At 39.8% G+C, this 27,351-nt stretch overlaps 1 protein-coding gene across 7 annotated transcripts in view; it reads right to left on the reverse strand.

Annotated features, from left to right (window-relative positions):
• RAPGEF6 (Rap guanine nucleotide exchange factor 6) overlaps positions 1-27,351 on the reverse strand; it is a 191,823-nt gene that overhangs the window by 124,670 nt on the left and 39,802 nt on the right. For all 7 annotated transcript variants that reach the window (XM_056124230.1, XM_056124232.1, XM_056124227.1 and 4 more), the window contains exons 5-6: positions 27,059-27,128; positions 15,085-15,228 (exon numbers count right to left, since the gene is read on the reverse strand). In XM_056124230.1, coding sequence (XP_055980205.1) covers positions 15,085-15,228; positions 27,059-27,128 — 214 coding nt within the window. The remainder of the gene's footprint in view (positions 1-15,084; positions 15,229-27,058; positions 27,129-27,351) is intronic.

The raw sequence follows: 27,351 nt of genomic DNA on the forward strand, positions 1-27,351 counted from the left end.
TAAAAATTGCCAGTTAGAAGGCGGGAAGTAAGGAGATGAGGAAGGGAAGTAATGAAGAGCAGGGATTAAGGGCCTCAGATATATTAGTAATGTGGAGGAGGAGTAAAGCTATATATCCAAGACCACCAAAAATATGAGATTCAAACTATACCAACCACACTTCACGTTGTGCCTGACAAGATGGAAGGCTAGGCAGGGAAAAGGGCAGGAGGGAACTTGGGAACACTGATGCAGGGAAGTTGACACTGGTGGTGGGATTGGTGCTAGAACATTTTGTCTAAAACTCAACTATCAGTAACTTTGTAAATCATGGTTCTTTAATAAAAATTTAAAAACACTGAATGAAAAGAAGCTAGTGAACACAGTCTGAAATTACTCCTAAAATTATTTCAAGTATCATTAATAATATACTTGATTATGCACTAAAAATATCCTGTCAGTTAGTAAACTGTTGGCTGTGGGTTTATTATATACGACCTAACTATCTCGAGGTACACTCCTTTTATCTAATTAAAAAAATTTTTTTTAAAGTTTTTGGGTTACATCCAGCAATGCTCAGGGGTTGCTCCTGGCTCTGCACTCAGGGATCACTTCTTGTGGGGCTCAGGAGACCTTATGGGATGCTGGAGATCAAACCCAGGTAGAGTGCATGCAAAACATGCTATTGTACTATCTCTCTAGTTCCTCTATTTCTATTTTGTTGAGGGCTTTTGCCGGAAAAACATAAGCAGAATTCTGAGAATACAGAACTCAGAGGTGTCTTCGATGACTCAACTCCACTGGAAAAGACAACAAAAACAAATATAAACACAACACAGAAATTTTTGAATGGAAAAAGGAAAGTTGACTAAAATAAAGCCACAGTACCAAATGGGAGAAAATACCTACATCAGGCAAAGGGCTGATATTCAACATTATCCATAAAGCGCTCACAAAGTTCAGTAACAAAAAAAAACCAATAACCTACTTTTTAAAATGGGATAAGAAGATGAACAGAAACTTTTCCTGAAGACACAGAGTCAATTAACAGACATATGAGAAAATGTTAATCATCATTTCTCAGCAGGAAAATGCAAATACAATGAGAAACTATCTCCAACCAGTGAGAGTGGCATATAACCAAATATCTGGGGGTGGGGGCAGGGGGCAATGTTTTTGGGAATGTGGTATAAAAGGAATTCTCATTCACTGTTGGTGGGAATGTACTTTGTTTCTGCATCTTTGGGAAACAGTAAGGAATCATCTTTTTAAATAAGAACTTGGCCAGAGATAGCAGAGGTTAAGGCACTTGCCTTGCATGTGGCTGAACCCAGTTTAATTCCCGGCACCAAATATGGTACCCCAACCACCACTAGAAATGATTCTTGCACATAGCCATGTATGCCTGCACCCCATCAATATTTCTTAAATGGTGCATTTTCTCTATCTTAGCAATTTGTTGGCACCTCAACCTGAATGTGTACTCCCTCCAACTAGCATCTTGCTAAATAAGACTAAATTCCTTCACTTGAAAAATTAAGAGAACTTATGATCCTGTATTCCAATTCTGCATTATCTATGTCAAGAATTTTAAAATACTAATTTAAAAAGATGTCTCACACCTATGTTTACTGCAGTGTTAAGTGCAATAGCCAGAATGTGGAAACAACCTGATATCCAATGACAGATGGCTAGAAGGGAGAAAAGGTGGTATAAACAATGGAATACTATGCAGAGATTAAAAAAAAAAGAAAAACAAAAAACGAATCTCTGCTGCAATCTGGAGGGACTGAAGGGCATCATTTACATAATTTACATTGTTAAGTGAAATAAATCAAAGGAAGAATAAACACCAGATGATCTCACTTATCGGTAGTATACAGAGAAATATATGAGAATGGACACTATTTAAGGAGGATAAACTTTTCCTTTGAATGTAGAGTTAAGATTATTAAATAGTGGTAGAAGTGGAGAAAGAGAGGGGGACAAATCAGACTATGGGTGACATGAGACAGAGATGGATGGTCTTGAGGACCTTGGTGGTTGTGAAGATCTATTAACTTTGTTTATCAAAGCCATGCAAGTTAACACTACTATAAACAATTTTAAAAATGACCAAAAAAACCAAAACAAACAAAAAAAACCAGAAAAACTACCAGGGAAATAGTCAAAGGCCCAGAGTGCATGGTAACAGTTGGATCCCTGTCACTGATCCCTGTCATCGCGACCGATCTCCAAACAAAAAAAAAAAAAAAGAAAAAAGTTTAAGTGCTTAAGAAAGGACATAAACCTAGACCATTTAATTCTTTCTTTAATGTCTATTCTATCACATCAAGCTAAGGGATCTAGTTCTTACAAATCTGTTCATATCAAGGTTACTACTTAACTGCATCTTGATTCTTTATAAGGCTATACAGCTGTTTCTGAGACAAATGTAGTAATGCTATTATGTGCTAAGTATCTATGTCCCTCTTAATTTCTATGTTAAAATCCTGATCTCCAAGATGCTATTATGCTTTGGCTGGGGGGGGGGGGGGGGAGGTTGGGGGGGGAGGGCACAACCAGGAGTTCAGGGCTTACTACTGGCTTTACACTTAGAGATTACTTCTTGTGGGGTTCCAGGGAACTGTATTGGATGCCATGGACCAAACCCAGGTAAATCCAAGAAAATGCTATTAGGAAGAGAGGGATTTGTAAGGTTAAACAGATCATTAGGAAGAAGACTTTAAGAGAGCTCCCATTCTCTTTCCAACATGTGAAGAGACAGGGAAAGGTGCAAAACTGAAACCTGAAAGAGAAGCTTACTAGAATTCTACCTTACTGACATTCATGACCTTGAACTTCCATTCTCAAGAATTGTGAGAAATAAATTTCTTGTTTATATACCACCCAGTATTACTCTGTCATAGAAGTACACATAAACTAAATCATGCTCCATGACAAGATTTTAATAACTGCAGATTTGGACCAAAGTCCTCTATTTTCTTAAGAGCAGGTAAAAGAGTGGGATCCTATTCTTAATATAGAAATGGCTTAATCAATAAGATAAAAATGACTTGAAAAAAGCAAAACACATTTTGCTGAAAACCTTATGAGATCAAATCTATTACATGTATGGTGAAGAACTGAGCCATTTATTCAACATACCTTCAGAAAGTTGTTTAAATTTGGTCCTATTCACCTATAAACTGTCATGATCTCCTAAAACATGCTCTGGATTGGGGACAGCACTTGTCTTACACAAGGCATACCGAACTTTGATTTGTGGCACCCGATATGGTTCCCCAGAACCCCACAAGAAGTGATCTCTGAGTGCAAAGTCAACAGCAAGCCCTGAACACTGCTGGGTGTAACCCCACTCACCGCATAAAACACAAAAATAGAATGCTCTGGATCCCACAAAACATGGAGCATCAGGACAGGAGAGAACATAAGAGAAAATCACAAAATCAACTAATAAGAAAGAAGTGCTTGTTACACTGGCCATTTGTGAGTCTAGAATCAAATATTACATTCTATCTAAAATATACTATGCCTACCACATGACAGAAGAATGAACTAAATGTAAGGAAAATATGGGGAAAAAAAAGGAACAAAACAGTCTTCAAAATTTAAAACCATGACTCATAATTCTGCCATAGAATTTCTTTTTGTCCAGGTATTCCTTATGAAAAAATTAGCTGATTCCACTGTGTCAGGTATTATGATGGTGAAAGAAAGGAAGACCAATAGCTTAATCTGTGTGGGGAATATCAGAAGTACCAAAGGCATAAGGGACCAGAAATTAAAACTGTATTTGGTCTACCACGGAATTAAGGATGCAGTTAGGATAATGTAGCACATGACCCATACTGCTATTCAAACATATAGAAGAAATCAATGAAAAATGCTAATTTCATTACCAAAATATCCCCATTTTTTTTGTGTGGGGAAGTTTTGGTTTTTTTTGTTTTGTGTTTAAGGCCACACCTCTAAGGAAAGAAAATGAACAAAGGACTGACATTTCAACAATATAATATAGTCAAAAGGCTAAAAGGTAGACTGGAACCAACTCAGAAGACAATTTTATAACAGATAATCTCAAAACTTTATAATAATAATAATAATAATAATCTCAAAGCTTGAGGCACATTCCTAACAACTTACAAATATGTGTAATACATAATTTTATTATATTACATTTACTGGTAATTCTTTATAAATTGTTCATTGTGAAATATATATTAAAAATCCCCAGAAATTTAACAGACTAAGATATACAAGTAAATATAGACTCTCCGATTTTGTCCCATACTCTGGAGATATTCTTGCAACCTACATTTTTTTGGGGGGGGCTTTTTGGGTCACACCTTGCAATGCTCAGGGGTTATTCCTGGCTTTGCACTCAGAAATCAGTCCTGGCGGTGCTTGGGGGACCATACGCGATGCTGGGAATCGAACCTGAGTCAGCCGCATGCAAGGCAAACGCCCTACCCTCTGTACTATTGCTCCAGCCCCACAACCTACATTTTTTAAACACTTGCTGGGGCCAGAGCAATGGTGCAGCAGGTGGGGAGCCTGCCATGAAAACAGCCTACCCAGATTCGATACCTGCATCATAAGGTCCCCTGAGCACCACCAGGAGTAATTCCTGAGTGCAGAAACACCCAAAAACCAAAAATGAAAACAAAAATTAAATAAAACACCTGGGTTGTACTACTGACTTGCTAATGACATCACAAAGGTGTACAAATCAATAATTCCAAAACCAGATTCTGGCAGACATCCCAGTCATCATTTAGTTGACTCAATGCATATAGAGTTGCTCATTCACTGACTTTTATATGTACTTTATAATAATTATCACTAAGGTTAGACCAAAAAAATTACCTTGTTGAAAATAAGCCTTTGTTAAATGTATGCTACAAAAAATTGAGGGGGCCAGGGGTTATCATAGTAATTAACCAACTACTGTTCTAATATCAATCCAGTTTTATTTTTCATAATTTTACTCATCCATTTTCTGTGATTCTTTAGCTTGCCATTTTTTTGTTTTGGTCACACCTAGTAACACTCAGGGGTAAATCCTGGCTCTGCACTCATGAATTACTCCCAGCAGTGGTTGGGGGACAATATGAGATGCTGGGAATTGAACCTGGGTAGGCTGGCTGTGGGTAGGCTGGTTGAGGCTTCAAATGCAAAATAAAAATTTTATAAGATTGTTCTTATTTCAAGTATAGAATAATAAAAGTTTTATAAGTAAGAGTAACAAAGGCTTTTTAAAAAGTACTCTCACTAACAACAACAGGAACAGAAGTCTCTGACAAATGTTTTTCAGGGTAACAGACTAGTTGGGATCTCATATATAGTCATCCTTCTTGAAAGATTTGGTTCCAGGACCCTCTAGATCATCAAAATCTATGAATGTTTATACAAAATAGTATGCAAAATAGTATGTTTGCACATAACCTATGCACACCCTCCTGAGTATTTTAAACTGTAACTGCATTATTTAACACTTAAATTAAGTAAATGCTATTTAAAAAAAGCTTAAAAAATTTTTTTTTAGCTTTTGAGTAACACCTGGCAATACTCCGGAATTACTTCTGGCTCTGCACTCAGGAATCAGTACTGGAAGTACTCAGGGGACCGTATGGGATGCTGGAGATTGAATCTGGGTCAGCCATGTGCATGGCAAGTGTCCTACCTGCTATATCTTTCTCTAGCCCCTTGAAGAGTTTTTATGCAAAACTTCTTAGGGAATTACAAGGGGGAAAAGGTTTGAGTGTTGGAGAGATTGTACAGAATAGTGTTGGATTCCCAGCACCATCACGATGGAGTGGACAAGGTAATCTGCAGCACCACCGGGCCCTTTGTATGGAAATATTTTTGGTCTAGAATCAGCACTGCTAAACACCCCCTAACCCCCACAAAAAATAAGAGAAAGGAAAAAAGTCTGTTCTTGTTTGTAAGGCTTCTCCGGGTCCAAATAACAGCTGATAAGATTAGCATCATTCCTGAAATCAAAGATGACCCTGACCCCTCCTGCACTGAAGACAGGACATAGGATGATGGCCTATCCCAAGCCTGGTAGCCCCAGGCTACATTCCACTCTTCCTTACCAATTGTACCAATCCCACTGGTCTTTGTTCCCTTTTCCAGCCTAAGACAATTTAAAATCCCACTTAGTCTCTCCCAAGGTACAGCTCTACCCAACTTCACCAGAGGTGGAACTTCTTTACTTTCCTTATCTCTGTCCCTCTGTCTGCAGACATATCAATGTTCAATGACTGAACCATTTAGGTCTTTAGTATCTCTGGTCAAATCCGTAAATGTAGAAACTATAATAGAAATTCAACTGTATTCTCTCAATCCTTTCAGTCTAGAGATATAGCAAAACAACATGGAAAAGTTACACAACATTCCTGAAGCTACAAAGAAGCAAAAACAAGCTGACATAAAAAGTGCACAGTAATTACCTCTGAGGACATGATAATGGTCCACTTTTTTTGGTTTATTTGTTTTGGGCCACACTGGGCTTTGCTTAGGGTTTATTCCCAGTTTCTGTGCTCAGGGATCACTCCTTGTGGTGATCAAGAGATCATCTGGGGTGCATAAGATGGAATCTTGATAGCACCACAGTGCTATCTCTCTGGCACCCCAGATGATTTTTAAAAACATATAAAGTCTACTAAAGGAAGATAAGAGGATAACTACCTCAATGTTGTGAGTTATATTCAAGGAATATTATGGGAATCCGAGATGTGTACCTAACCTTCTAAAAGGAAGAATCATGGAATTCTTCCCTGAAACAATGTGGAATTGTGTCTTGAGGATAATAAATATTTTGTTGAGAAAACAAAGAATGAAGTAAAAGCATTCTAAGTGAAAGAAGAGTTATATATAGTTACACAGGTATATACATATTATACACAGAAATATATATAGAATGTGTATCTACTATACAAGTCTATATATAATATACAAATCTATTATATAAAAACATATAGGTGTACATGTACGTGCACGTGTGCGTGTGTGTATGTGTGTGTAAAAGTCTAATGCTTCTCTCTGTGGGATGATTTGGGAAACCACCACACTTAGAACTCAAAATTCATTGACTCATGAGCACAAATCACTGCTACCAAAATAAAAAAAAAATCTTTCCAGGCACATTACCTTGTGCTCCCAGTCCAAAATGGGGAAAAAGAACACCCCACAGCTGAGACCTGGAGGAAGTACACAGGACTTAGAACTCATGTCTCATGCATATGGTGAGGAGTTAAATCCCCATAGTCCCACAGGAATGGAGTGCAATCTCAGTCTGCTATTTGAGTCTGGTAACTACTCTCTGCATTTCCATTTCCAGTTTTCACAAGTTTCCAGTGACACCACAGTCAGGTATGTGAAAACAATACAATAAAGGGTTCAACCCCAATAGAGTACCACAACGAAAACATGCTAGCTCTATAACTAGGAGTATGACCTTGATGAGCACTACAATAATTCTTATATTATTAGTGCCATAACCATAATTTGTGTACCTCAACCAGGGGTGCAATTCTGGGGGAACACAATGGCCTTGTGAGCAAGCACCACAATGCAACTGGGTATTTGTGCAATCACCATTTATAGGAACAACAGGGAAATGGAGAGGAACTAAAGAAAGAAAACAGAATTTTACAGTTAAGACTGCAAAGTAAGATGCAGGGGATCGAACTTATGAGAGTTGCACGTGCGGAAAGCACCCTACCCACTCTACTATTTCTCCAGCCCAACATGATTAATTCTTTGATCACTTGACTTCCCGTTACTCATTGATTTGCTTGAGCGGGTGCCAAAAAGTCTCTATTTGTCCCTGTCGCATGCTAGTGTAGCCCAATGGTGTCTGCTCACTCTAAGAACATGAAGAGCCTCAAACCGATCATCAGGGTTTTGACGAAGTCTGACCATCTTGTAGGTGGGTGGCCACACGATCTTTTGACATCCCGTGGAATCCAGTTGGTAATGGCTCTAGTCCAGCGGTCATCTCATTACAAATCTCATTACATGTCCAGCCCATCTGATTTTCGATGCCTTCGCAAATGAGACAGGGTCCCTGATTCTTGATCGTCAACGAAGGTCAGAACTCTGGATTCCTTCTCTCACTTCAGTGAAGCGTGATACTCCAAGCATAGCTCTTTCAATTCCTCTTTGGGAGACCTGAATAGCTTTCTCATCCTGTTTTGTAGGGCCAAGTCTCTGAGGCATGTGTTAATGTAGGAAGAACAGTGGAATCGAAGAGATGTGCCCAGAGTCGGAAGTTCATCGTCCCTTAGCTATTTCTTTGACGCTCCTGAAGGCGTTTCAAGCCGCTCTCTTCCTCCTGCACAGCTCAGGTGCCAGGTCCTTCGTCATGTTGACTTCTCCACCTAGGTACACATAATTGTTGCAGTCGGAGATGTTTGTTCCATTGAGAGCAAATGAAACGTCAGGAACAGGTCCGTTTCTCATAAACATTGTCTTTATGAGATTCAACTGTAGTCTGACCTTTCCACACTCACAGTTGAAGTCAGCCAGCATTTGTGCTACTTAACTAATATATTTGATGGTATTGGAACGATGTCATCAGCGAAGCAGAGGTGGTGTAGTTGCCGACTGTCTCTCTTCACTCCCATTCCTTCCAATTCCAGTCATTGCATGACATTCTCGAGGGTGGCACTGAAGTTTTCGTAGAATGGTATCACCCTGCTGAGCCGCTCTCTTGACATGACCACTTCCTTGTAGAATGGTGAGATCTTGGTAGTGAATCCATAACACACCTCACGGAGGATCCTGATGTATTGAGTTTGAACACCCTGTTTGGCTAGGGCTTCGATGACCACTTCAGTCTCAACAGAATCAAAGGCCTTCTTTAAATCAATGAACGTTAGACAGAGCGGCATCTTGAACTCCCGAGAAACCTCAATGAACTTGGATATCGTGTGGATTTGGTTGATCGTGCTGAATCCTTTATGGAACCTGGCTTGCTCGCATGGTTGTCCTCCATCTAGTGTTCTGCCAATCCTATTCAGGATGAATCGAGTGAACAGCTTGTAGATGACAGACAACAGGCAGATCGGGCAGTAGTTGCCAATGTCGTGGATGTCTCCCTTCTTGTACAGTAGTACAGTCCTGCTGGTTTTCCATTGGGACAGAACCTTGCATTCAGACAGGTAGCATGTGAAGAGCTGAGCCAGTGTATTGATGAGTACTGAGGGCAGATTCTTCAGGTGTTCGGGTCTGACCTTGTCTGGGCCGGATGCTGTTCGCTTCTTTACTGATGAAATGGCGTGTCGGATTTTGGAAGGGAGAACGTTGGGAACAACATATCCATCCTGCGGAATTTGGTATGTGGGCAGGTGGATGTGGCTATCGAAGAGATCTGAGTAGATGTCATGTATAATCTTCTCCATTGCTCTTTTGGAAGATGTGACAGATCCATCAGGACATCGGAGGGCAGTCATCTTGGTCTTGTCGTTGGCAAAGGACAGGCGGGTGTTGTGAATGCTTTTCCCAGCTTCTGCCACATCGGCCAGCACTGCTGCTCTTCTCTCTCTCTTTTTTTTAAAAAATTTTTATTAGTGAGATACCATGAGGTACAGTTGTAGACTTACAAATTTTGTGTTTGTGTTTCAATTATACAATGATCAAATCTCATCTCTCCACCAGTACCCATTTCCCACCACCACGGATCCCAGTATCCCTCCCACCCCCCACCCCCCCACCCCGCCTCTGTGGCAGGGCATTCCCCTTTGTTCTCTCTCTCCTTTTGGGTGTTGAGGTTTGCAAAAGAGGCACTGAGTGGCAATCATGTTTGGTCTATAGTCTACTTTCAAAAAATGGGGCTATGAAATGAACAGAAACTTTCTCAAAGAAGAAATCAGAATGGCTAAAAGGCACATGAAAAAATGCTCCACATCATTATCATCAGGGAGATGCAGATCAAAACCAAAATGAGATATCATTTCACACCACAGAGACTGGCCCACATCCACAAGAACAAAAGCAACCGGTGCTGGCGCGGATGTGGCGAGAAAGGGACCCTCCTTCACTGCTGGTGGGAATGCCGACTGGTCCAACCCTTTTGGAAAACAGTATGGACGATTCTCAAAAAATTAGAAATTGAGCTCCCATCTGACCCAGCAATACCACTCCTGGGAATATATCCCAGAGAGGCAAAAAAGTATAATTGAAGTGACATCTGCACTTGTTTGTTCACTGCAGCACTCTTTACAATAGCCAGAATCTGGAAAAAACCTGAGTGCCCAAGAACAGACGACTGGTTAAAGAAACTCTGGTACATTTACACAATGGAGTACTATGTAGCAGTTAGAAAAGATGAAGTCATAAAATTTACATACAAGTGGTACTACATGGAAAGTATCATGTTAAGTGAAATGAGTCAGAAAGAGAGGGATACACATCGAAAGACTGCATTCATCTGGGGAACATAAAGTAACAAAATAGGAGACTAACACCCAAGAATGGCCGAGATTAGTACCAAGAATTTTGTTCCATGGCTTGGAGGCCAGCCACACATGCTAGGTGAAAAGGCAGCTCAGATAGAGAAGGGAGCACCAAATAAAGGGTGTTGGGAGGATCCTCCCAGGATTTGAGGTCTTCCTTTATTGCTTCTCTGCATTGCTTTGCGAGCTCGGATGTTCACTTGCGGTTGCCTGAGGCTTGCACCAAGCCATGTTGGCGAATGAGCTCAAGAGTTTTCCAAGACAGGCATCTTTTTGCGGCTATGGCTCTCTAGGCGTTCTTCGCACAATCATGGAGGTACTGAACCAGTCGATCATATTCTTTGTCAATGTTGTCAATGACTACATCTTCCCATGTTGACATAATAGCGCCAAAGAGCTCCCAGTTGGTGGTCATTCTGGGAGTTCTTTTCTTAAACTTTGCAGTTCTTTCTCCCCGCTCCATGAAGTAGAATTCTGCATGAAGGAGACGGTGGTCCGATCTTGTTTGGAATTTTGGGACAAAAGCTACATCCGTCAGGCAAAACCGTTGATTGAATATGATGTGGTCAATTTCGTTTTCGAACCATCCACTGGGAGACTCCCATGTCCAATGTTTAGATTCGGCCTTCTGGAAGAACTGTGAGTTACCATGGATGGTTCAACATAATGAACTCAGTCTCTCACCCTGTTTGTTCTATTCTAGGCCATGGGTCCCAATGTGGAGTTCTTTGGCTGATCTTCTCGGTCCTATCTTGGCATTAAAAACACCGACAATGATCTTGTAGAAGGTCTGGTCTTCTTAATAGAACTTCTTCAGCTCCATGTAGAACTTCTCAATTTCTCCTTCATTGGATGTTGCTGCGTAGACAACGAAGATAGAAACTGCTGGAACTGAGTCACATCTATTCAAGTGTAATTGTCGATTCGGGTTGTTCGGCATTCAAATGAATCAATGCTCATGGCCAAGTTCGTGTTGACATGGACACCAACACCACTGATGCCTCTTTTTTCACATGTTCAGAGGAACAGTTCTTCTCCAGTGTTGAAAACAGGGTGATGTGATTGATGCCTTCTGGTCTTGGTTAGACCAATGATGTCGTACTTGATCTTTCGCGCTTGTACCATCAGGTCCTCGATGGATACATCTGATACCAGTGTACGTGCAGTGTACAGAGTCATTTTTGTCCTTCTTTGTTTTGGCAGCCTAGTTCGGCCTTGAGATTTTATCAGCCTCTCCTTCATCCTTCTTAATGCTGCCGTATAGGTGGCTCTTTCAGGGTTAGGGGAATGGGACCCATTGTATATATACTGGTTTTGGCATATCGAATACACCAGAAATAGCTTGTCAGGCTCTGCTGTGTGGGTGGGATACTCTCGGTAGCTTGCCAGGCTCTCCGAGAGGGATAGAGGATATTAGGGAGGTCTCTAATCGCCCTTGCAGGTGTTCCCATGGTTCAAACCAAATTTGAACCCCATCAAATATGGTGCAGTAATCTTGGAAGATGGGTATTAAGTGTCTTATGATGTGTCGTGCATCACACAGTCTGGAAAGCATCCTGGAGCATGACAGTGGCTGGGTAGTGGGGGTAATGAAGGTCTGCTAATCAGGTATTTATCTGGTACCGATAGGTTGGGTCTTCTGTGTGTAATCCCAGGGTTACCAGAGATTGGTGGAAGCAGGCAGAGGATCTCTGTTCCCAGGTCCCGTTGAGTCTGGAGTCCTCCACTACATTTACTACCCAGCTGCCCCATGCTTCAGGATGTTTTCTCGACACTCGAATTACACACAGAAGACCCACCCTACCGGTACCAGATAAATACCTCATCAGCAGACCTCTACTACCTCCACTACCCAGCCACCATCATGTTTCAGGGCACTTTCTGGACGCTCGGGCCAAGACTCATGCATGAGTGACTCCCCATAGAACCAGGTAAGTAGAACTCTGATTCTTTGAGCTGCCTAAAATCTAACACTCCAGAAAAAGCAACTCCCTGAACAATTCTGTTTATTCCTAACATGGAATAAGCTTAAAATACTTTGAAAATATTTAGATATGCTCAATTTTTTGAAAACATTTGTTTTCAAAGCCAAAAGAACTAAACATATGCTTAGAAATTTTACTACAATCTCACAATTGTTCTTCTATTTTACAGAAGTATGACTTTGAAACCTGATAAATACATCTCAATTTATCCTTCCTTATATAATGCTTCTTAATTAAACTACTTTTCAGTCTAAATTGAAGTTACTGAAAACTCCAGATTCAAGAGAACCAGGAATGGGTGACCTCCCTGCATCTCCCCCTGTTTTGGGCAACTTGGCAGCCATGTCCATAAACCACCTCTGGCTGTCGCCAGATAATCTCATCCATAGCCATGATCCAGAAACTCATTACAGTTTTCTTGGAAGAGAGCATAAAATGACTCACCATAGGCCAGACTCCACGCCAGGCTGTTTCAGTCAGGGCATCCTAGAGTGCGGGCAGGTGAGGACCCTTCCCGCCCCAGAGACCCAGCCCCAAGAGCTGAAAAACCTCCAAAACTCAACCACAGCCATGTTCACGGCTGCTTTCCATACACTTGAAGGGGCCTCACCCATGAGTGAACCTATTTCTGGATTACAGCGCAACATCTCATACCTCACACCACTCATATTCCAAGAGTAGCAAACCACATTTGATGCAGTTTAAAGTGGAAGGCAACCAATCTTAGAGGGAAATACATCTTTACAGATTTTATATATGTGGCTGGAGCGATAGCACAGCAGTAGGGCATTTGACTTGTGTGCGGCCAGCCCGGCTGAGTCAGGTTTGATTCCTCCATCCCTCTCAGAATCCAGCAAGCTACCAAGGATATCTCGCCCTCATGGCAAAGCCTGGCAAGCTACCCGTGACATGTTCAATATGCCAAACACAGTAACAACATGTCTCACAATGGAGACGTTACTGGTGCCTGCGCAAGCAAATCAATGAACAACAGGAGGACAGTGCTTATATATATGCACTGTAGCACTATACCACTGTAGCAATATCCTCCCGTTGTTCATCGATTTGCTCACGCAGGCACTAGTAACATCTCCATTGTGAGACTTGTTGTTACTGTTTTTGGCATATCGAATATGCCAGGGGAAGCTTGCCAGGCTCTGCCATGCAGGCGGAATACTCTCCGAAGCTTGCTGGGCTCTCCAAGAGGGGCAGATGAATCAAACCTGGGTCAGCCACATGCAAGGCAAATGCCCCACCTGCTGTGCTATCACTCCTGCCCTTTGCACACAAGGCTCAACCCTTAACAATATGTTAGTGATCTCTTATAGAAGGGCTTAATGGCCCCTGGGTGAAATATAACAATATTCACCCACTTCCTTCTAAGGAAACTTTTGGAGCATTTTCAGTGGTTTATTCATAACAAATAATACAAAATAAATCATTTCAGTTCTGCTTTGTGACAGGGGTTGGGGTTTGGGATGGAAACATCAAAATATGGTGGTGGTAAGGTGTAATGATGGTGGGAGTGGTATTCAAATATTAAACGTAATCAAATGTTGTGAATTACTTTATAAAAATAAAACAAAAAAATAAGCTGAAGTTACCTCTATACGAAAGTCTTCTGAAGAAACAGCTTAATTATCCTTTGGTGTTACAAGTTTTTCCCAACTGCTTTTTTTAGTTATTTGCATGTGAAAACAACTTTAGCATGTATTTCTGCAACGATCTATAGCATATACATTTGTACCACAGGTTAAGCAAAGAACTGATGCCTTTATTTCTTTTCTGTGCCTTACCACCCCTCTCAGAGAGCCCGGCAAGCTACTGAGAGTATCTCGCGCACACGGCAGAGCCTGGCAAGCTCCCCATGATGTATTCGATATGCCAAACACAGTAACAACAAAGTCTCCAATGGAGACGTTACTGGGCCCACTCCAGCAAATCGATGAACAATGGGAGGACAGTGACAGTGACATAAAAAAATTGCCTATTACATGATTACATGATGTAATTACCCTATTTCATGAATTCTTGCAGAGTATTATAATTTATACTACTTAAAGCTAGTTTAAAAAAAAAGAACTTTTTCAATGCCTCTTTTGCAGACCACAACACCCAAAAGGATAGAGAGAACACAGGGGATTGCCCTGCCACAGAGGCAGGGGGGGATGGGGGGATGGGGGTGGGGGGATATTATCCATGGTGGTGGAAAATGGGCACTGGTGGAGGGATGGGTATCTGATCATTGTATAATTGAAACCCAAGCACAAAAAATTGTAAATCTACAACTGTACCTCATGGTGTTTCACTAATAAAAAAAAAAAATTCAAAAAAAAAAGAACTTTTTCTTTTTCTTACATTAACTGAAAAAGCCTAATGTAATTTCAAATGGGAGTATTTCTACCCAATTAAATACCAAGAAGTTTTTTTCAGAATTTTGTTTGTTTTGGGGTCACACTTAGCTATGCTCAGGGGACACTGTGTGGTATTCAAGGTCAAACCAGGGTTGGCCATATGCAAGGCCAAGTGCCTTACGCACTGTACTTATTTATCTGGTCTTAATTAAGAAATATTTAAATAAATTGTATGTATTTACCTGCTCTCAAATTTTAAGTACAGAACCCAAACTGCTTACATATAGTAAATATACTCACAGAAAGATAGTTATTAATGTCCACATCATCAGTAATGGTTTGGCGTTCTCCTTTATAGTTTATTTTCCGAAATCTTCGTCGAGACTGTCTGGCAGGAATTTCTCTTTGCAAAATATTATCTTCATTTTCTTTGGAATTCTCTACCTAAAACACATGTTTACATTCTTAATGAAAAATCTAAAATTTCCATATTTCTGATAGTCTGTGGATTCTTAGATTGGAAGGCTTCATTTATTTTTTGCAAGAAATTGCCTTGAGGACACAGTCCAACATGGAAAATACTTAGTTTAGAAAAGGTAACATTACTATAAAGATCTGGAGATCACAATTTCCTTTCAGTGCTAAAAGGTTACTCCAGGCTCTCTTGCTCATATAAAAATACATCCTTTAAGTACACTTACCAGAAATGAAGAGTAACACCTAAACAGTCAATAGTTACAGCATCTAAGTAATTTAATTACAAACTGTCTGATTTTATATAGCTTGTACAAGTATGGTTATAATTATCAGTTAATTAAACAAAACAAAAGTGCTTTGTACATTATTCTTATCTGTCTTAATGTATGGCAATAGCCAGGAATGAAGTTGGTATCTTTTTATTTTTATTACTTTTTTGGCTTTTAGACCACACCTTGCAGTGCTAAAAGGTTACTCCAGGCTCTTTTCTTGACAGTCGTTCTGGGCAGTGCTCATGGAACCATGTGGTACTAGGGGTCAAACATGACCCTCCCGCATGCAAGCACACATTATGTCCACTGAGCAATATTTCTGGCCCTAATGCTGGTCTCTTTCAATGAAGGAAAAAGCAAACTTACTGAGGTTTTAAAATATGTCTATATGAATACACACATCTCAACAGTGATCTATTCTGTAACCTCAAAAGACCTATTCAGATCATGACTAGCTTACATATGATCACAACGTACAATTCTCATGCATAAATATACCTACAATTCTCATACATAAGATACACCCTTTACAATTTTCAGATTCCTTCATCTGCTATTATTTCTGCCCCCCCAAAACACTCCAACTTTTCCAAGATACTGGTAGCATTGTAGCACTGTCCTCCGATTGTTCATCGATTTGCTCAAGCGGCCACAAATAACATCTCTATTGTGAGACCTGTTGTTACTGTTTTTGGCATATCAAATACGCCACGAGGAGCATGCTAGGCTCTGCTGTGCGGGGTCATGCAGAAGATATTGGTACCCTACACAAATTTCACTACTCTATACCACTACTAAATATCAATACTCAATACTACTACTCCGTCACTTGAGCAAGTCAATCTTAGTTAAATTAGTGAATATACTCTTCTGAAAGGAAAATTTAAGAGAAGTAATTGATTTCCAGCTCAACAACTGCAGAATTCCCCGTAAGTAGTAAATACAGGTAACCCCCTTCTGATTCAAATTCTTTTTAAAATACTGATAGGAGAACTACAAACCAGAAAATCAGAACTGCCAAGTTATATCATTTATGGTGTACACTGTCCTATTACTTGCAAAGCATGCATTTCACTTGTTTATGATTCTAAAATCTTTAAATGTCACTGTGATAAGCAGAAATCTAAACAATAGTTTTTTTTTTTAAAGTAGAAGTGAACGTAAATCAAACTTAAGAGAAAATAGTCATTAAGTTTTAAACTTTGTGTAAAAGTGTCAGTTTACATTCCAATCAACAATGAGAATTTTCTCCACATCTCCATTAATTCTTGTTTTGTGTGTGTGTGTGTGTGTGTGTGTGTGTGTGTAAGAGAGAGAGAGAGAGAGAGAGAGAGAGAGAGAGAGATAGGCCATTCCTGTTTCTAGGATTTGTGTGTGTGTGTTTTTAATAGGCCATTCTTGTTAAAGGTGTGTTTGTGTGTGTGTGTGTGTATGTGTTTAGTCAAATCACTGTGAGATAGAACATTACAAAGCTGTTCATGATTGGGTTTCAGTCATACAATGTTCCATAATATAAAACAAAACATAAAGCCTTGCTCAATTCCAACAGAATGGTAGGTGTGCAGCTCTCCAGGTATAAATTTTTATTGTACAAGTATTATCACTAAATCCGAAAGTGACATTTTATTTTTTATAAATTTTTGATATTTCACTTACTTTGCAAGACAGGGTTAATAAAACTAATACTTACATAGTCATAAAATGTGCAATTATTTCAGTTCCAGAACATTTGTACCATTCTCCTAAAGAAACCTCACATTCATTAGCATCTTGTTTGTCTCTGTAAATTTCCCTATTTGGCTTTATCATATAAAAAAAAATCAGAGGGGGCCAGAGAGACAGTATAGCAGGCAGTGCACCTGCCTTGCATGCGGCTGACCGGGTTTGATCCCTGGCATCCCATATGGCCCCCGAGCACCACCAGGAGTGACTCCTGAGCACAGAGGTAGGAGTAAAGCCCTAAGCACCGCTGGGTGTAGCCCCAAAACAAAAAAAGAAAAAAATATAATACATCATAACCTTTTATGTCTGTCTTTTTTCACTAAAAATATTTTCAAGACTCATTCATGCACCTAGTAATAACTGATTCCTTTTTGGTGATAAAAGTATTCCATGATATGGATGTACAGCATCTTATAAATTCTTCTATCAAGAGTCTCCTGCCCCCTGCGCCTGGCTGTCCTCGTCAGGGCCCCTTGGAGGGGAGCAGGTTGAGTTTTCCTCCCTACCCCGACCAGGGCTCCGGCAGCCGAAGACCTCCAGAACCAGCCACCACCATGCTGAGACCACTCTCCAAACACATGAAGGTACTGGCAGAGGAACAAAGCCATGCGGGTCCAGGGGCCGAGATCTCCAAGCCTGCTTGGATCGGGGCTGAGCATCCTCCACCCAGATCCTCCGAATTCCAGTAGGCGGAGGTCATACCCACCAACTGGCCCCCTGGTGCCATGTAATCCCATCAACGGCCAAAACTCAGAGACTATAAAAACCAGCTCCCGGAACCATGCGACTGCGCGACATCTTATTATGACATCTTATCATCTCATTCCTACTTTGGACAAACTGGCAGGCTACCGAATTTAACCTGCTCACACGGCAGAGTCTGGCAAACTCCGCGTGGCGTACCCAATATGCCAAATACCAGTAACAATGAAGGGTCTCATTCTCCTAACTCTGAAAGAGCCTTGAACATGGCACTTTTTAAAAAAATCTCAGGGCTAGGACGAAGGAGACGTTACTGGGGCCTGCTCGAGGCAATCGATGAATAACAGGATGGTTTGTGATTTGTTTGCGAAGATGATGGGAGATTTGGTGTGCTGTTTCTTTTTGGCTACTAAGAATAATGCTATGAACACTATTGTACCAAGATTTTATGTGAACATATTCTTGATTTTCTTGGATATACACTTACAAGTGGAACTAATGGGTCATATAGATAATTCTGTTTTAACCAAGGAGCTTCTATACTATCTTTTAAAGCAATTCCACTATTTCTATTTATGCTGGGATTTCTGAAGGCTTTAGTTTCTCTACCCTATTGCCAATACATGCTACTGCCTGTGAGGTTTTAATCTATAAATAGTATACTTTCACTATTCATTCTTTGTTTGCCAAGAATGCAGAGTCCTTACAACTCATTAATCAGACCATTTCCCAGAGTTGTATTTATAGTGAATAGTCCTGAAGGATGAAGTAATGCTTCCTGTTGGAAAAAGAGCAGGACTGCATATCAACCATAGAAGCTGTATGTCCCCAAGCTAAGTGTTTCTCAGATGCAATGCAAATCTATTACACATAAGTACTTGGCTGGAAAGACAATAGAACGCATGCAGCTGACTCAGGTTTAATCCTAGGCACCCCATATGGTTGCCGAAGCCTGACAGGAGTGATTCCTGAGCACAGAGTCAGGAGTAAGCTATGAGCACAGCTGGATGTGGCTCAACAATAACAACAAATTGCAGAAATGTAAAAACCCAAGAAAAGTAAATATTCCCCTGAAAGTTAGTTTTAAAAAAATAATAATATGGGGAGGGGAGCAAGAAAATAGCTAAGAGGTCTGGAGGGCTTGCTTTTCTAACTGGAGCTCTGGGTTTGATCCCCAGCACCATGTGGTCCCATGAACACTGAGCTGGGAGTAGCCTCTGAGTACCTCAATACCCCATTGAGAGTGGATCCTAAACAAAAAACAAGAGTACTAAGAGAATATGAAGGGCTATGTTGTGACACAGGCCAGAAAGACAGTACAAGGTGCTCGTCTTGCATGCATCCAAGTCAGGTTTGATTTCCCAGCACCATACATAGTTTCCCATTTCCCAAACTGCTAGGAGCAAGCCCTGAGCACTTCTTGGTCTAAAAACAAAACAAAACAAGATAAATGTGCAAGACAAAGGTGGGGGGGGGGGATGTTTTGATTACAAAATCCCCTAGATAAAGCTGGCTCTAAAACAAAATTGAGTCCTATATTGTCCCCCAAGCACTACCAGGAGTGATTCTTGAGTGCAGAGCCAGAAGTAACGCTTAAGCATTGTGTGCTGAAAAGAGAGAGAGAGAGAGAGAGAGAGAGAGAGGAAAATGCCCCAAGAATGAATAAGAAGAATGGGAAGAAAAAAATAAGTGATAAGAGTATAATATACTTCGAATGCTAAAAGAACAGATTTTAAACTTTCTCATCTGTCACTGTCAGTGTCCTCCCGTTGTTCATCAATTTGCTTAAGCGGGCCCAGTAACGTCTCCTTTTTTGGGGGACTTGTTACTGTGTTTGGCATATCGAATACATCGCAGGTAGCTTGACAGGCTTTGGCACACGGGCGAGATATTCTTGGTAGCTTGCCGGGCTCTCTAAGAGGGGTGGAGGAATCGACCCCAGCTTGGCCAGGCTGGCTGCGCGCAAGGCAAACGCCCTACCGCTGTGCTAAAATGAAATAATTATATGGTCATGAAGGTGGTCACTTAGAGGCTATAGTGGTTGTCCTTTTGTGGTAAGTGTATCAGATCAATATATTATGTGGCTTAAAGTTACACAAGATTGTAAGTCATATATCTCAAAGTTGGAAAAGAAGTTACAGTTGAAAATAGTAGATATCATAAATGAAAATGTAAGAAATTTAGTATCAAGAAGATAAAACCAAGAGCCATCTCTAGCATCAGGTAAGCTCATTCACTGGCCATAATCCAAAGACTCATAAATAAATCTCAAAAGAGATCAACAGTTACAGAGATTCTTCTGGATCATGTGCAAGCCTGAGTTGTTCAGTGCACCCCAGAACCTAGCAAACAGAGTCCCTGCACCAGAAACCTCCACACTCCACAATTGTCACCATGATCCTGGCCATGTTTCACTGCCTGGGACAAACCTCATCCATAAAATATTCTGTTGAAAAACTCAGATATGCGGGCTTTATGACTGAAATAGCCAGGCTCTTATGGAGTTAGGGATGGGCTACCTTCCTCCATCTCCCTGTACTTTTGGAAGCCCTGGCAGTCATGCACATGCCCCAAATCTGCCACCCAGCTATAAACTTTAACTCCAGCTTTAACTCCCTATTAAAAATTTTGGACTCCCTGGAGCAAAATCTAACTCTACAACACTGATAAACCAGGATTCACAAACCAGATTGGATGTGATGTAATGTAGAAGGTATCCCATCTCAGTTAACAAAATATCAACACAGAAAGCTTAACATGTAACAACATCTTAGTAATCTCTTATACAAAGGCTTAATGGCTCCATGGTGAGACACAATAATCTTCACTAACTTTCTTCAGAGGAAACATGTTTTGATAATTCTTTCAGCAAATTACAAGACGCAATATAAAATAAACTATCGAGGGCTGGCTATTGGGGAGGTTGGGAAAATTGGGAGATAATGGTGGTGGGAATGCACAATGGTGATGGGATTGGTTTAGTATACTGACTGTAACAAATCATCATGAACAACTTTGTAAACCAGTGCTTATATAGTGTAAGGGGAAAATAAAATTTAATAAATAAGTGAAAGTAAAACCAAAGGAGAGGTGGGCAGGACGAATAACCGACCAGTTGAAGCTCTTCAGACAGCAGCACCCTCATCCTACCACAATAGCAAAACCAAGAGCTCAATTCCACTGCTTAACAAATATTCTCTACACAGAAGCCAATCTGCGAATAATTTCAGGTACTCGGTGACCAGGCTGAGAACACTCATGTTTTTCATAATCAGTGTGGGTAGCCCCCACCAATCACCCACAGTTCTGAAAGCCCTGGCAGCCATGCCAACTCCCATAGCCACTATCAAGTCAACTCATTGGCCCAGAAGTCTCTGGATGACATCTCCTAAAGCAATAAACAGCTTAACAAATCCTTAATAAATCCTAAACAACCCTGAAATCAGTCAGATAATATAATTTTCACATAAATTGATTTTCTATACCTATTGAATTTTATATTTGTATCTCAGCAATTTTCTAGAATTTATCAACAATTGTGGCATTTTTCTACATTAAAAAAATTCTTAAAGTATCTTATGCCCTAAAATGTGAATTAAAAACAAAAACAAATATACACAATACTGTCTGTATTTCTAAAAGAGGATGCTTTGCATTCTGCGTTAACATATAAAATTATAAAGAACTCAGATATATTCCTCAAATAGAAATTAAACAATCAATCCTCTCTTTTTTTAATATAAAATATTAGAGGATTTAGGCTTTTAATTTTTAATTAAAATACAGGGTAATATAAGACTAAAGACAGTATTATTAGGAAAGCGATAAACTGAGAGCACAGTACTCACTCTAAAATTACTCATTAATTTTAAGTTTATGCATATTTTAGAAAGAGCTTATACAAGGCAAGGCAACCACTTTATCCACTGTACAATCTCTCTGGTCCCTGAATTATTTCTATGGTAATTTATAAAGCATTTAAAATTAAGCTGTTCATCATAAAATACATTTTACAATTAAAATTACCTATCAAAAATATATACACATAGGGGCTGGAGTGATAGCACAGTGGGTAGAGCGTTTGCCTTGCACGCGGCCGACCTGGGTTCGAATCCCAGCATCCCATATGGTCCCCTGAGCACCGCCAGGAGTAATTCCTGAGTACAGAGCCAGGAATGGCTCCTGTGCATCGCTGGGTGTGACCCAAAAAGAAAAAAAAAAAAATACACACACACACACACTTACTTGATGTTATGTGATTTTTAAATTTTAGACACAAAGTGTACCTTCTTCTGAAACATGAGTACAAATAAAAAAGGTAATGCTTACTAATCCTAAAGTATCTCAACATTTGCCACTTTTTCTAATATAACCATTATAATCTAAAATTAAAAATCAATAATTTATAGATTATGTTAAAATTCACCAATTGTGTCAAAATCTCTATAGCTGTACCTCTCACCCCTCTGATATTTAATACAAAATAGAGCACTGTATTGTTTCTTTTTCTCTCCTCTAAACTAAAATAGTTTATTAGTTTTTTTTGAAATATCCTAACACTGAAATATTTAAAGTGAGTGAGGAAAATTTGTTTTATATCTTTCAATTTGGTTTGTCTGATATTTCTTAGAAGATTCAGGTGCACATTTCTGGCAAGAATTAAATATAAAAATGCTTTGTCTTTCCCAGTGCATACCAGGAGTGCTGATATGAACTTGCCTCATATTGATGGTAGAGGCAATTAATTTTTATTATAATAATTTCTTCTTTGTTTTTACAATAAAAAATCAGGTATATATCCCTTCATAGATGATTCGTGGAGATATACAGACTATACTAAGTATTTGGTTTTCCTAATAATAATTAGGTACAAATCTCAGTATTAACCATTTTCTCTCCTAATCCTTGTTAGCTGCACTTAACTACAAAGAGAGCTAACCATTCTTACTCATTCAAATGAATAAGACTTAAAGCTGTGAAGAAAGCTCAAGGACGGAGTGCATGCTTTTTGCCCATGGAATACCTAGGTTCCGTTCCACACACCTTGTGTTCTTTTATGTATGCCCCATCACTAAGCCAGATGATGGTCCCTAAGGTACCATCAGGTGTGCCCCAGCACCAATAAACAAATATGTAAGTAAATATATCAGTGATAATGGAAAGCAAGTTTCTTATGTAAAGCAATTTATTGTGGGTAGGAAGGGTGGGGTACACCTGGCTCTGCTCTGGGCTCAGGGAGCTCTCATGTTGGGTTTGATCAAACCATGGCCAATGAGCAGCTTACCCACTATACTATCCCTCCTATATCATTATAAAAATGTTTGAAGGTCAGGATAAACTCTGGTTTTAAATAGATATGTATAGGATGGGAAAGTAGCACAGCAGGAGGACATTCATCAGGCATTGAAAAATTAAACATAAGATATGTAGATACATATAAGTATGTATGTACATATATCAAGACATGTTTTCTAGATTGACAGGAGGACCAGGATACAAACAACAATGTACCAGGAGAAATGCACATATAAGTATGTATGTACATAAATCAAGACATGTTTTCTAGATTGATAGACAGGAGGACCAGGATACAAACAACAATGTACCAGGAGAAATGCAAACAAATGACAATCAGTCCTTGGTTTCTAACTTATTACTCTCCAGTAAAAACAAGTAGGTTCCTTGGATCAAAGGTTAACTTCAGATTTGGGTCAGGTAAAGTAGAAGCTTTCCCTTAGTTTTAAGAGGGGAAATAAATCCTCAGAGGAGACAGTACAAAGACCTAGAACACACACTTGACATGCAGAGGGCTCTAAGTTCAACTACTGGCACTTCATAGCTTCCTGAATACCAACGGGTGTAGCCCTGGTGGACTCCAATACCACTGCAAAGGCTTCCTCCCAAAAATCAAACCAAAAAGGAAAAATCTAATAACTACTTAAGTTAATGATTAACACACTGAATTGTGCACTAAATAATGGAAAGGATTGCAAAACTTATGTTAACGTTATTTTTATCAACACAGAACAATAACACTGTGTAAAAATCATTTTTATTTCAACATAAGAAATGAGAAATATAAATTAATAAATCAGAAAACCAATATGCCGTCCTTAGTATCTCTGAATATTTGTAAAATATTAGCAAACTGTGCACTTAAAATATCAATTCATCTTATTTTAAAGAGGGAACTAAAAAAAAATATGCCAAGTATACCAACAATTAAAGGAGGTAAATATAAAACAATACATAGCATAGGTCCTCAATAAATTGTATTCAAATATGCACTGAATACTTTTAATGCAGAAACATTCTGCCATATTATAAAACTGTCACTGTCCTCCCGATGTTCATCAATTTGCTCGAGCGGGTCCAGTAACATCTCCATTGTGACAACTGTTACTGTGTTTGGCATATCGAATACATCATGGGTAGCTTGCCAGGCTTTGCCTGCGGGCTAGATACTCTCGGTACCTTGCCGGGCTCTCCGAGAGGGGCGGAGGAATCGAACTCAGGTCAGCCATGTTGGCTGCTTGCAAGGCGAACACCTTACCCGCTGTGCTATTGCTCTAGCCCATTATAAAACTGAGTAACACTAAATCTTTGCCTTTTAAAAAGGAACTTAAAATCCAGTTACATGAAATTTAGAACACTCAGTTCAGGAGAATTTAGATAGATCCAGTTTTGAAAATCAAAATAAAAACTAACTGAAAATATCAATATGACTATAGAACCATTAAAAAAAAATGTGGTTCAGATTGGAGCCCTGAATTTAAAATACTTAATTAAGAATTCAGGGGCCGGAGCTTGTGGCAGAAAAGTGAATGGACCATGTGTTAAAGTATTGTGCCATGCCTCCCTGGGAGGGAAAGGGTGTTTCTCCCTTCCGCTGCTCTCCCCCCACCCCCGCGCAAAGTGGTTGCCGCCTCAGAGCTTACAGGAAAGCCAGGTATGAGCCAGTGGTAACGGGGCAACTGCAGTCTCATGGGAAGGTGGGCAGTACCGGCTTGTCCTTCATGCCCTACTGAGGTCTACGAGTTGTCCCCCACAAGCAACTCTCCAGCATGGCCATGGCTCCAGAGGCAAAAGGACTTAATCCAGAGTCCAGCAGCTTGCGGCAGAAAAGTGAATGGACCATGCATTAAACTACGGTGCCATCCTCCCCGGGAGGGAAAGGGTGCTGCTCCCTTCCACCTTTTTCTCCCCTGCCAGCAAGGTGGCCACCATCTCAGAGCTTATAGGAAAGCCAGGTATGAGCTGGCGATGACGGGGCAACTGCAGTCTCATGGGTAGGGGGGTGGTACCAGCTCGTCCTTCATGCCCTACCGAGGTCACAAGTTGCCCCCCCCCCCCACGAGTGGCTCTCCGGCACAGCCATAACATCAGATGCACAGAAACAAATCTCATAATTATCTGGCTCTTTGCAGAAATCCAAAATCATATGATTCTCATAACCAGCTATAGAAAACACAGTATTTCACAATGCCTATTCAGCAATTCTGATTGCTGGGGGGAAATTCTAAACAATAATGGTGCGTCTTTCATCAAAATAATGAATGTAATAATGTAGAGAAAAGTTAAGTAGAAATCATCTGTGTCACAGGCATTGGGAGGTGTGAGAGGGGGATATATTGGAGGTGTGGGAGGGGGGTATATTGGTGGTGAAAAATGAGTGCTGGTGAAGGGAAAGGTGTTTGATCATTGTATGACCGAGACTTAAACCTGAAAGCTTTGTAACTTTTCCCACAGTGATTCAATAAATAAATATAAGAAGAAAAAATAAATAAAATTATGAAAAAAAAAGGTGGCGTTCATGCCCAATTCAATGAGCTAATCAGTGGCTGAATAAAGAGCAGTACTCCTACACTAAAAAAAAAAAAAAAAAAAAAAGAATTCAGGGGCCGGAACGACAGCACAGCGGGCAGGGCGTTTGCCTTGCAAGCAGCTGACCTGGGTTCAATCCCTGGCATCTCATATAGTCCCCCGAGCACTGCCAGGAGTGGTTCCTGAGTGCAGAGCCAGGAGTGAGCCTGGAGCATCACTGGGTGTGACCCAAAAGGCAAAAAAAAAAAAAAAAAATCAACCTCACTACTGAACTGTTCAAATCAAATCAGATGACATGAACACATATTTGGCATGCTAGTAGGATAATGAATCCATTCAGTCTAAGTTATTTCTAGAAAGATCATCTCAACAAGATAAAGAGAAGCTTCATTCTTGATTCTTCTACTACTAAAAATAAAGTCAGATTTTCTAAAGTTACTTTCACTACATACTTTTCACTTTCTGAGGAAAAAGTAAAAAATTATTCCTTAAATACACCAAAGTCAAAGGATTAAGAGCAAACCATTTCTTACCTGGAGGTAATTGTGACTTTTTTGTTTGTATTTTTGTGGGGGGCATACCTGGTGATGCTCAGGGCTTACTTCTGGCTCTGTGCTCAGAGATTACTCCTAGTGGGCTTGGGGGACCATATGGGGAACCCCAGGAATTGAACCCAGGTCAGACATGTGCAAGGGAAGCACCCTGCCTGCTTCCCTATTGCTCTGGTCCCAACTGTGAATCTTTCTTTTCCCTATTCTTTCCTGAACGATCGGTTTGAGGCTCCTCGTGTTCCTAGAACGAACAGACACCATTGGGCTACAACAGCATACGACAGGGACAAATGGAGACATTACTGGCACCCGCTTGAGCAAATCGACGATTAAGGGGAAGTCAAGTGATCAAATGATTCTTTCCCTCAAATCCTGGGCACAGAACATAGATGTTCAAAGAGTATTAACTAAATTGAACAGAAAAAGAGAAACTACTTGAAAAAATCAGAGTTCCTTTTTAAAAGCTGTTATTTAATTCCTCTGGTAGAAGCAGTAAGAGAAATTACCAAACTTGGGACAGTTATATATAAATGTATCATATTTCAAGTTCTTTCAAAGGATAAATAATATTTAGATTAAAAGATAGTATCAAATTTGGTATGTTTCTGATATACTTACTAAAATATCTGAAAAACTGCAGTAATGAAAACTCCTTAGGTATTTAAAAACATGTAAACATTTACATTTGAAACTAAAGCATATCAAAAAACAATTCAACATTCTTACCACAATCATTTCTGAAGGCTCTAATACAACACAATCACAGCCTCTTTTTCCTCCAAACTGCTTACCAAAACTATAAAAACAAAAAAAAACAGGTTCTTTAGCCAAATAAAATATAGGAAACAACAAAATAAAAAAAATTCTGTCATTAACTATGAAATTATGATCCTATCACATATTCTTAAAATTTACTTCTAAAAATCCTTTCTCTAAAAAATTATTACTGAAAACTTACTTCAATTAATTTAAATTCCCACCATGAACTCGTCTCTAAAATTAATTATAATACATACCTA

Source organism: Sorex fumeus, unplaced genomic scaffold, assembly GCF_029834395.1.
Source record: "Sorex fumeus unplaced genomic scaffold, SorFum_2.1 ptg000051l, whole genome shotgun sequence".
NCBI lineage: Eukaryota > Metazoa > Chordata > Mammalia > Eulipotyphla > Soricidae > Sorex > Sorex fumeus.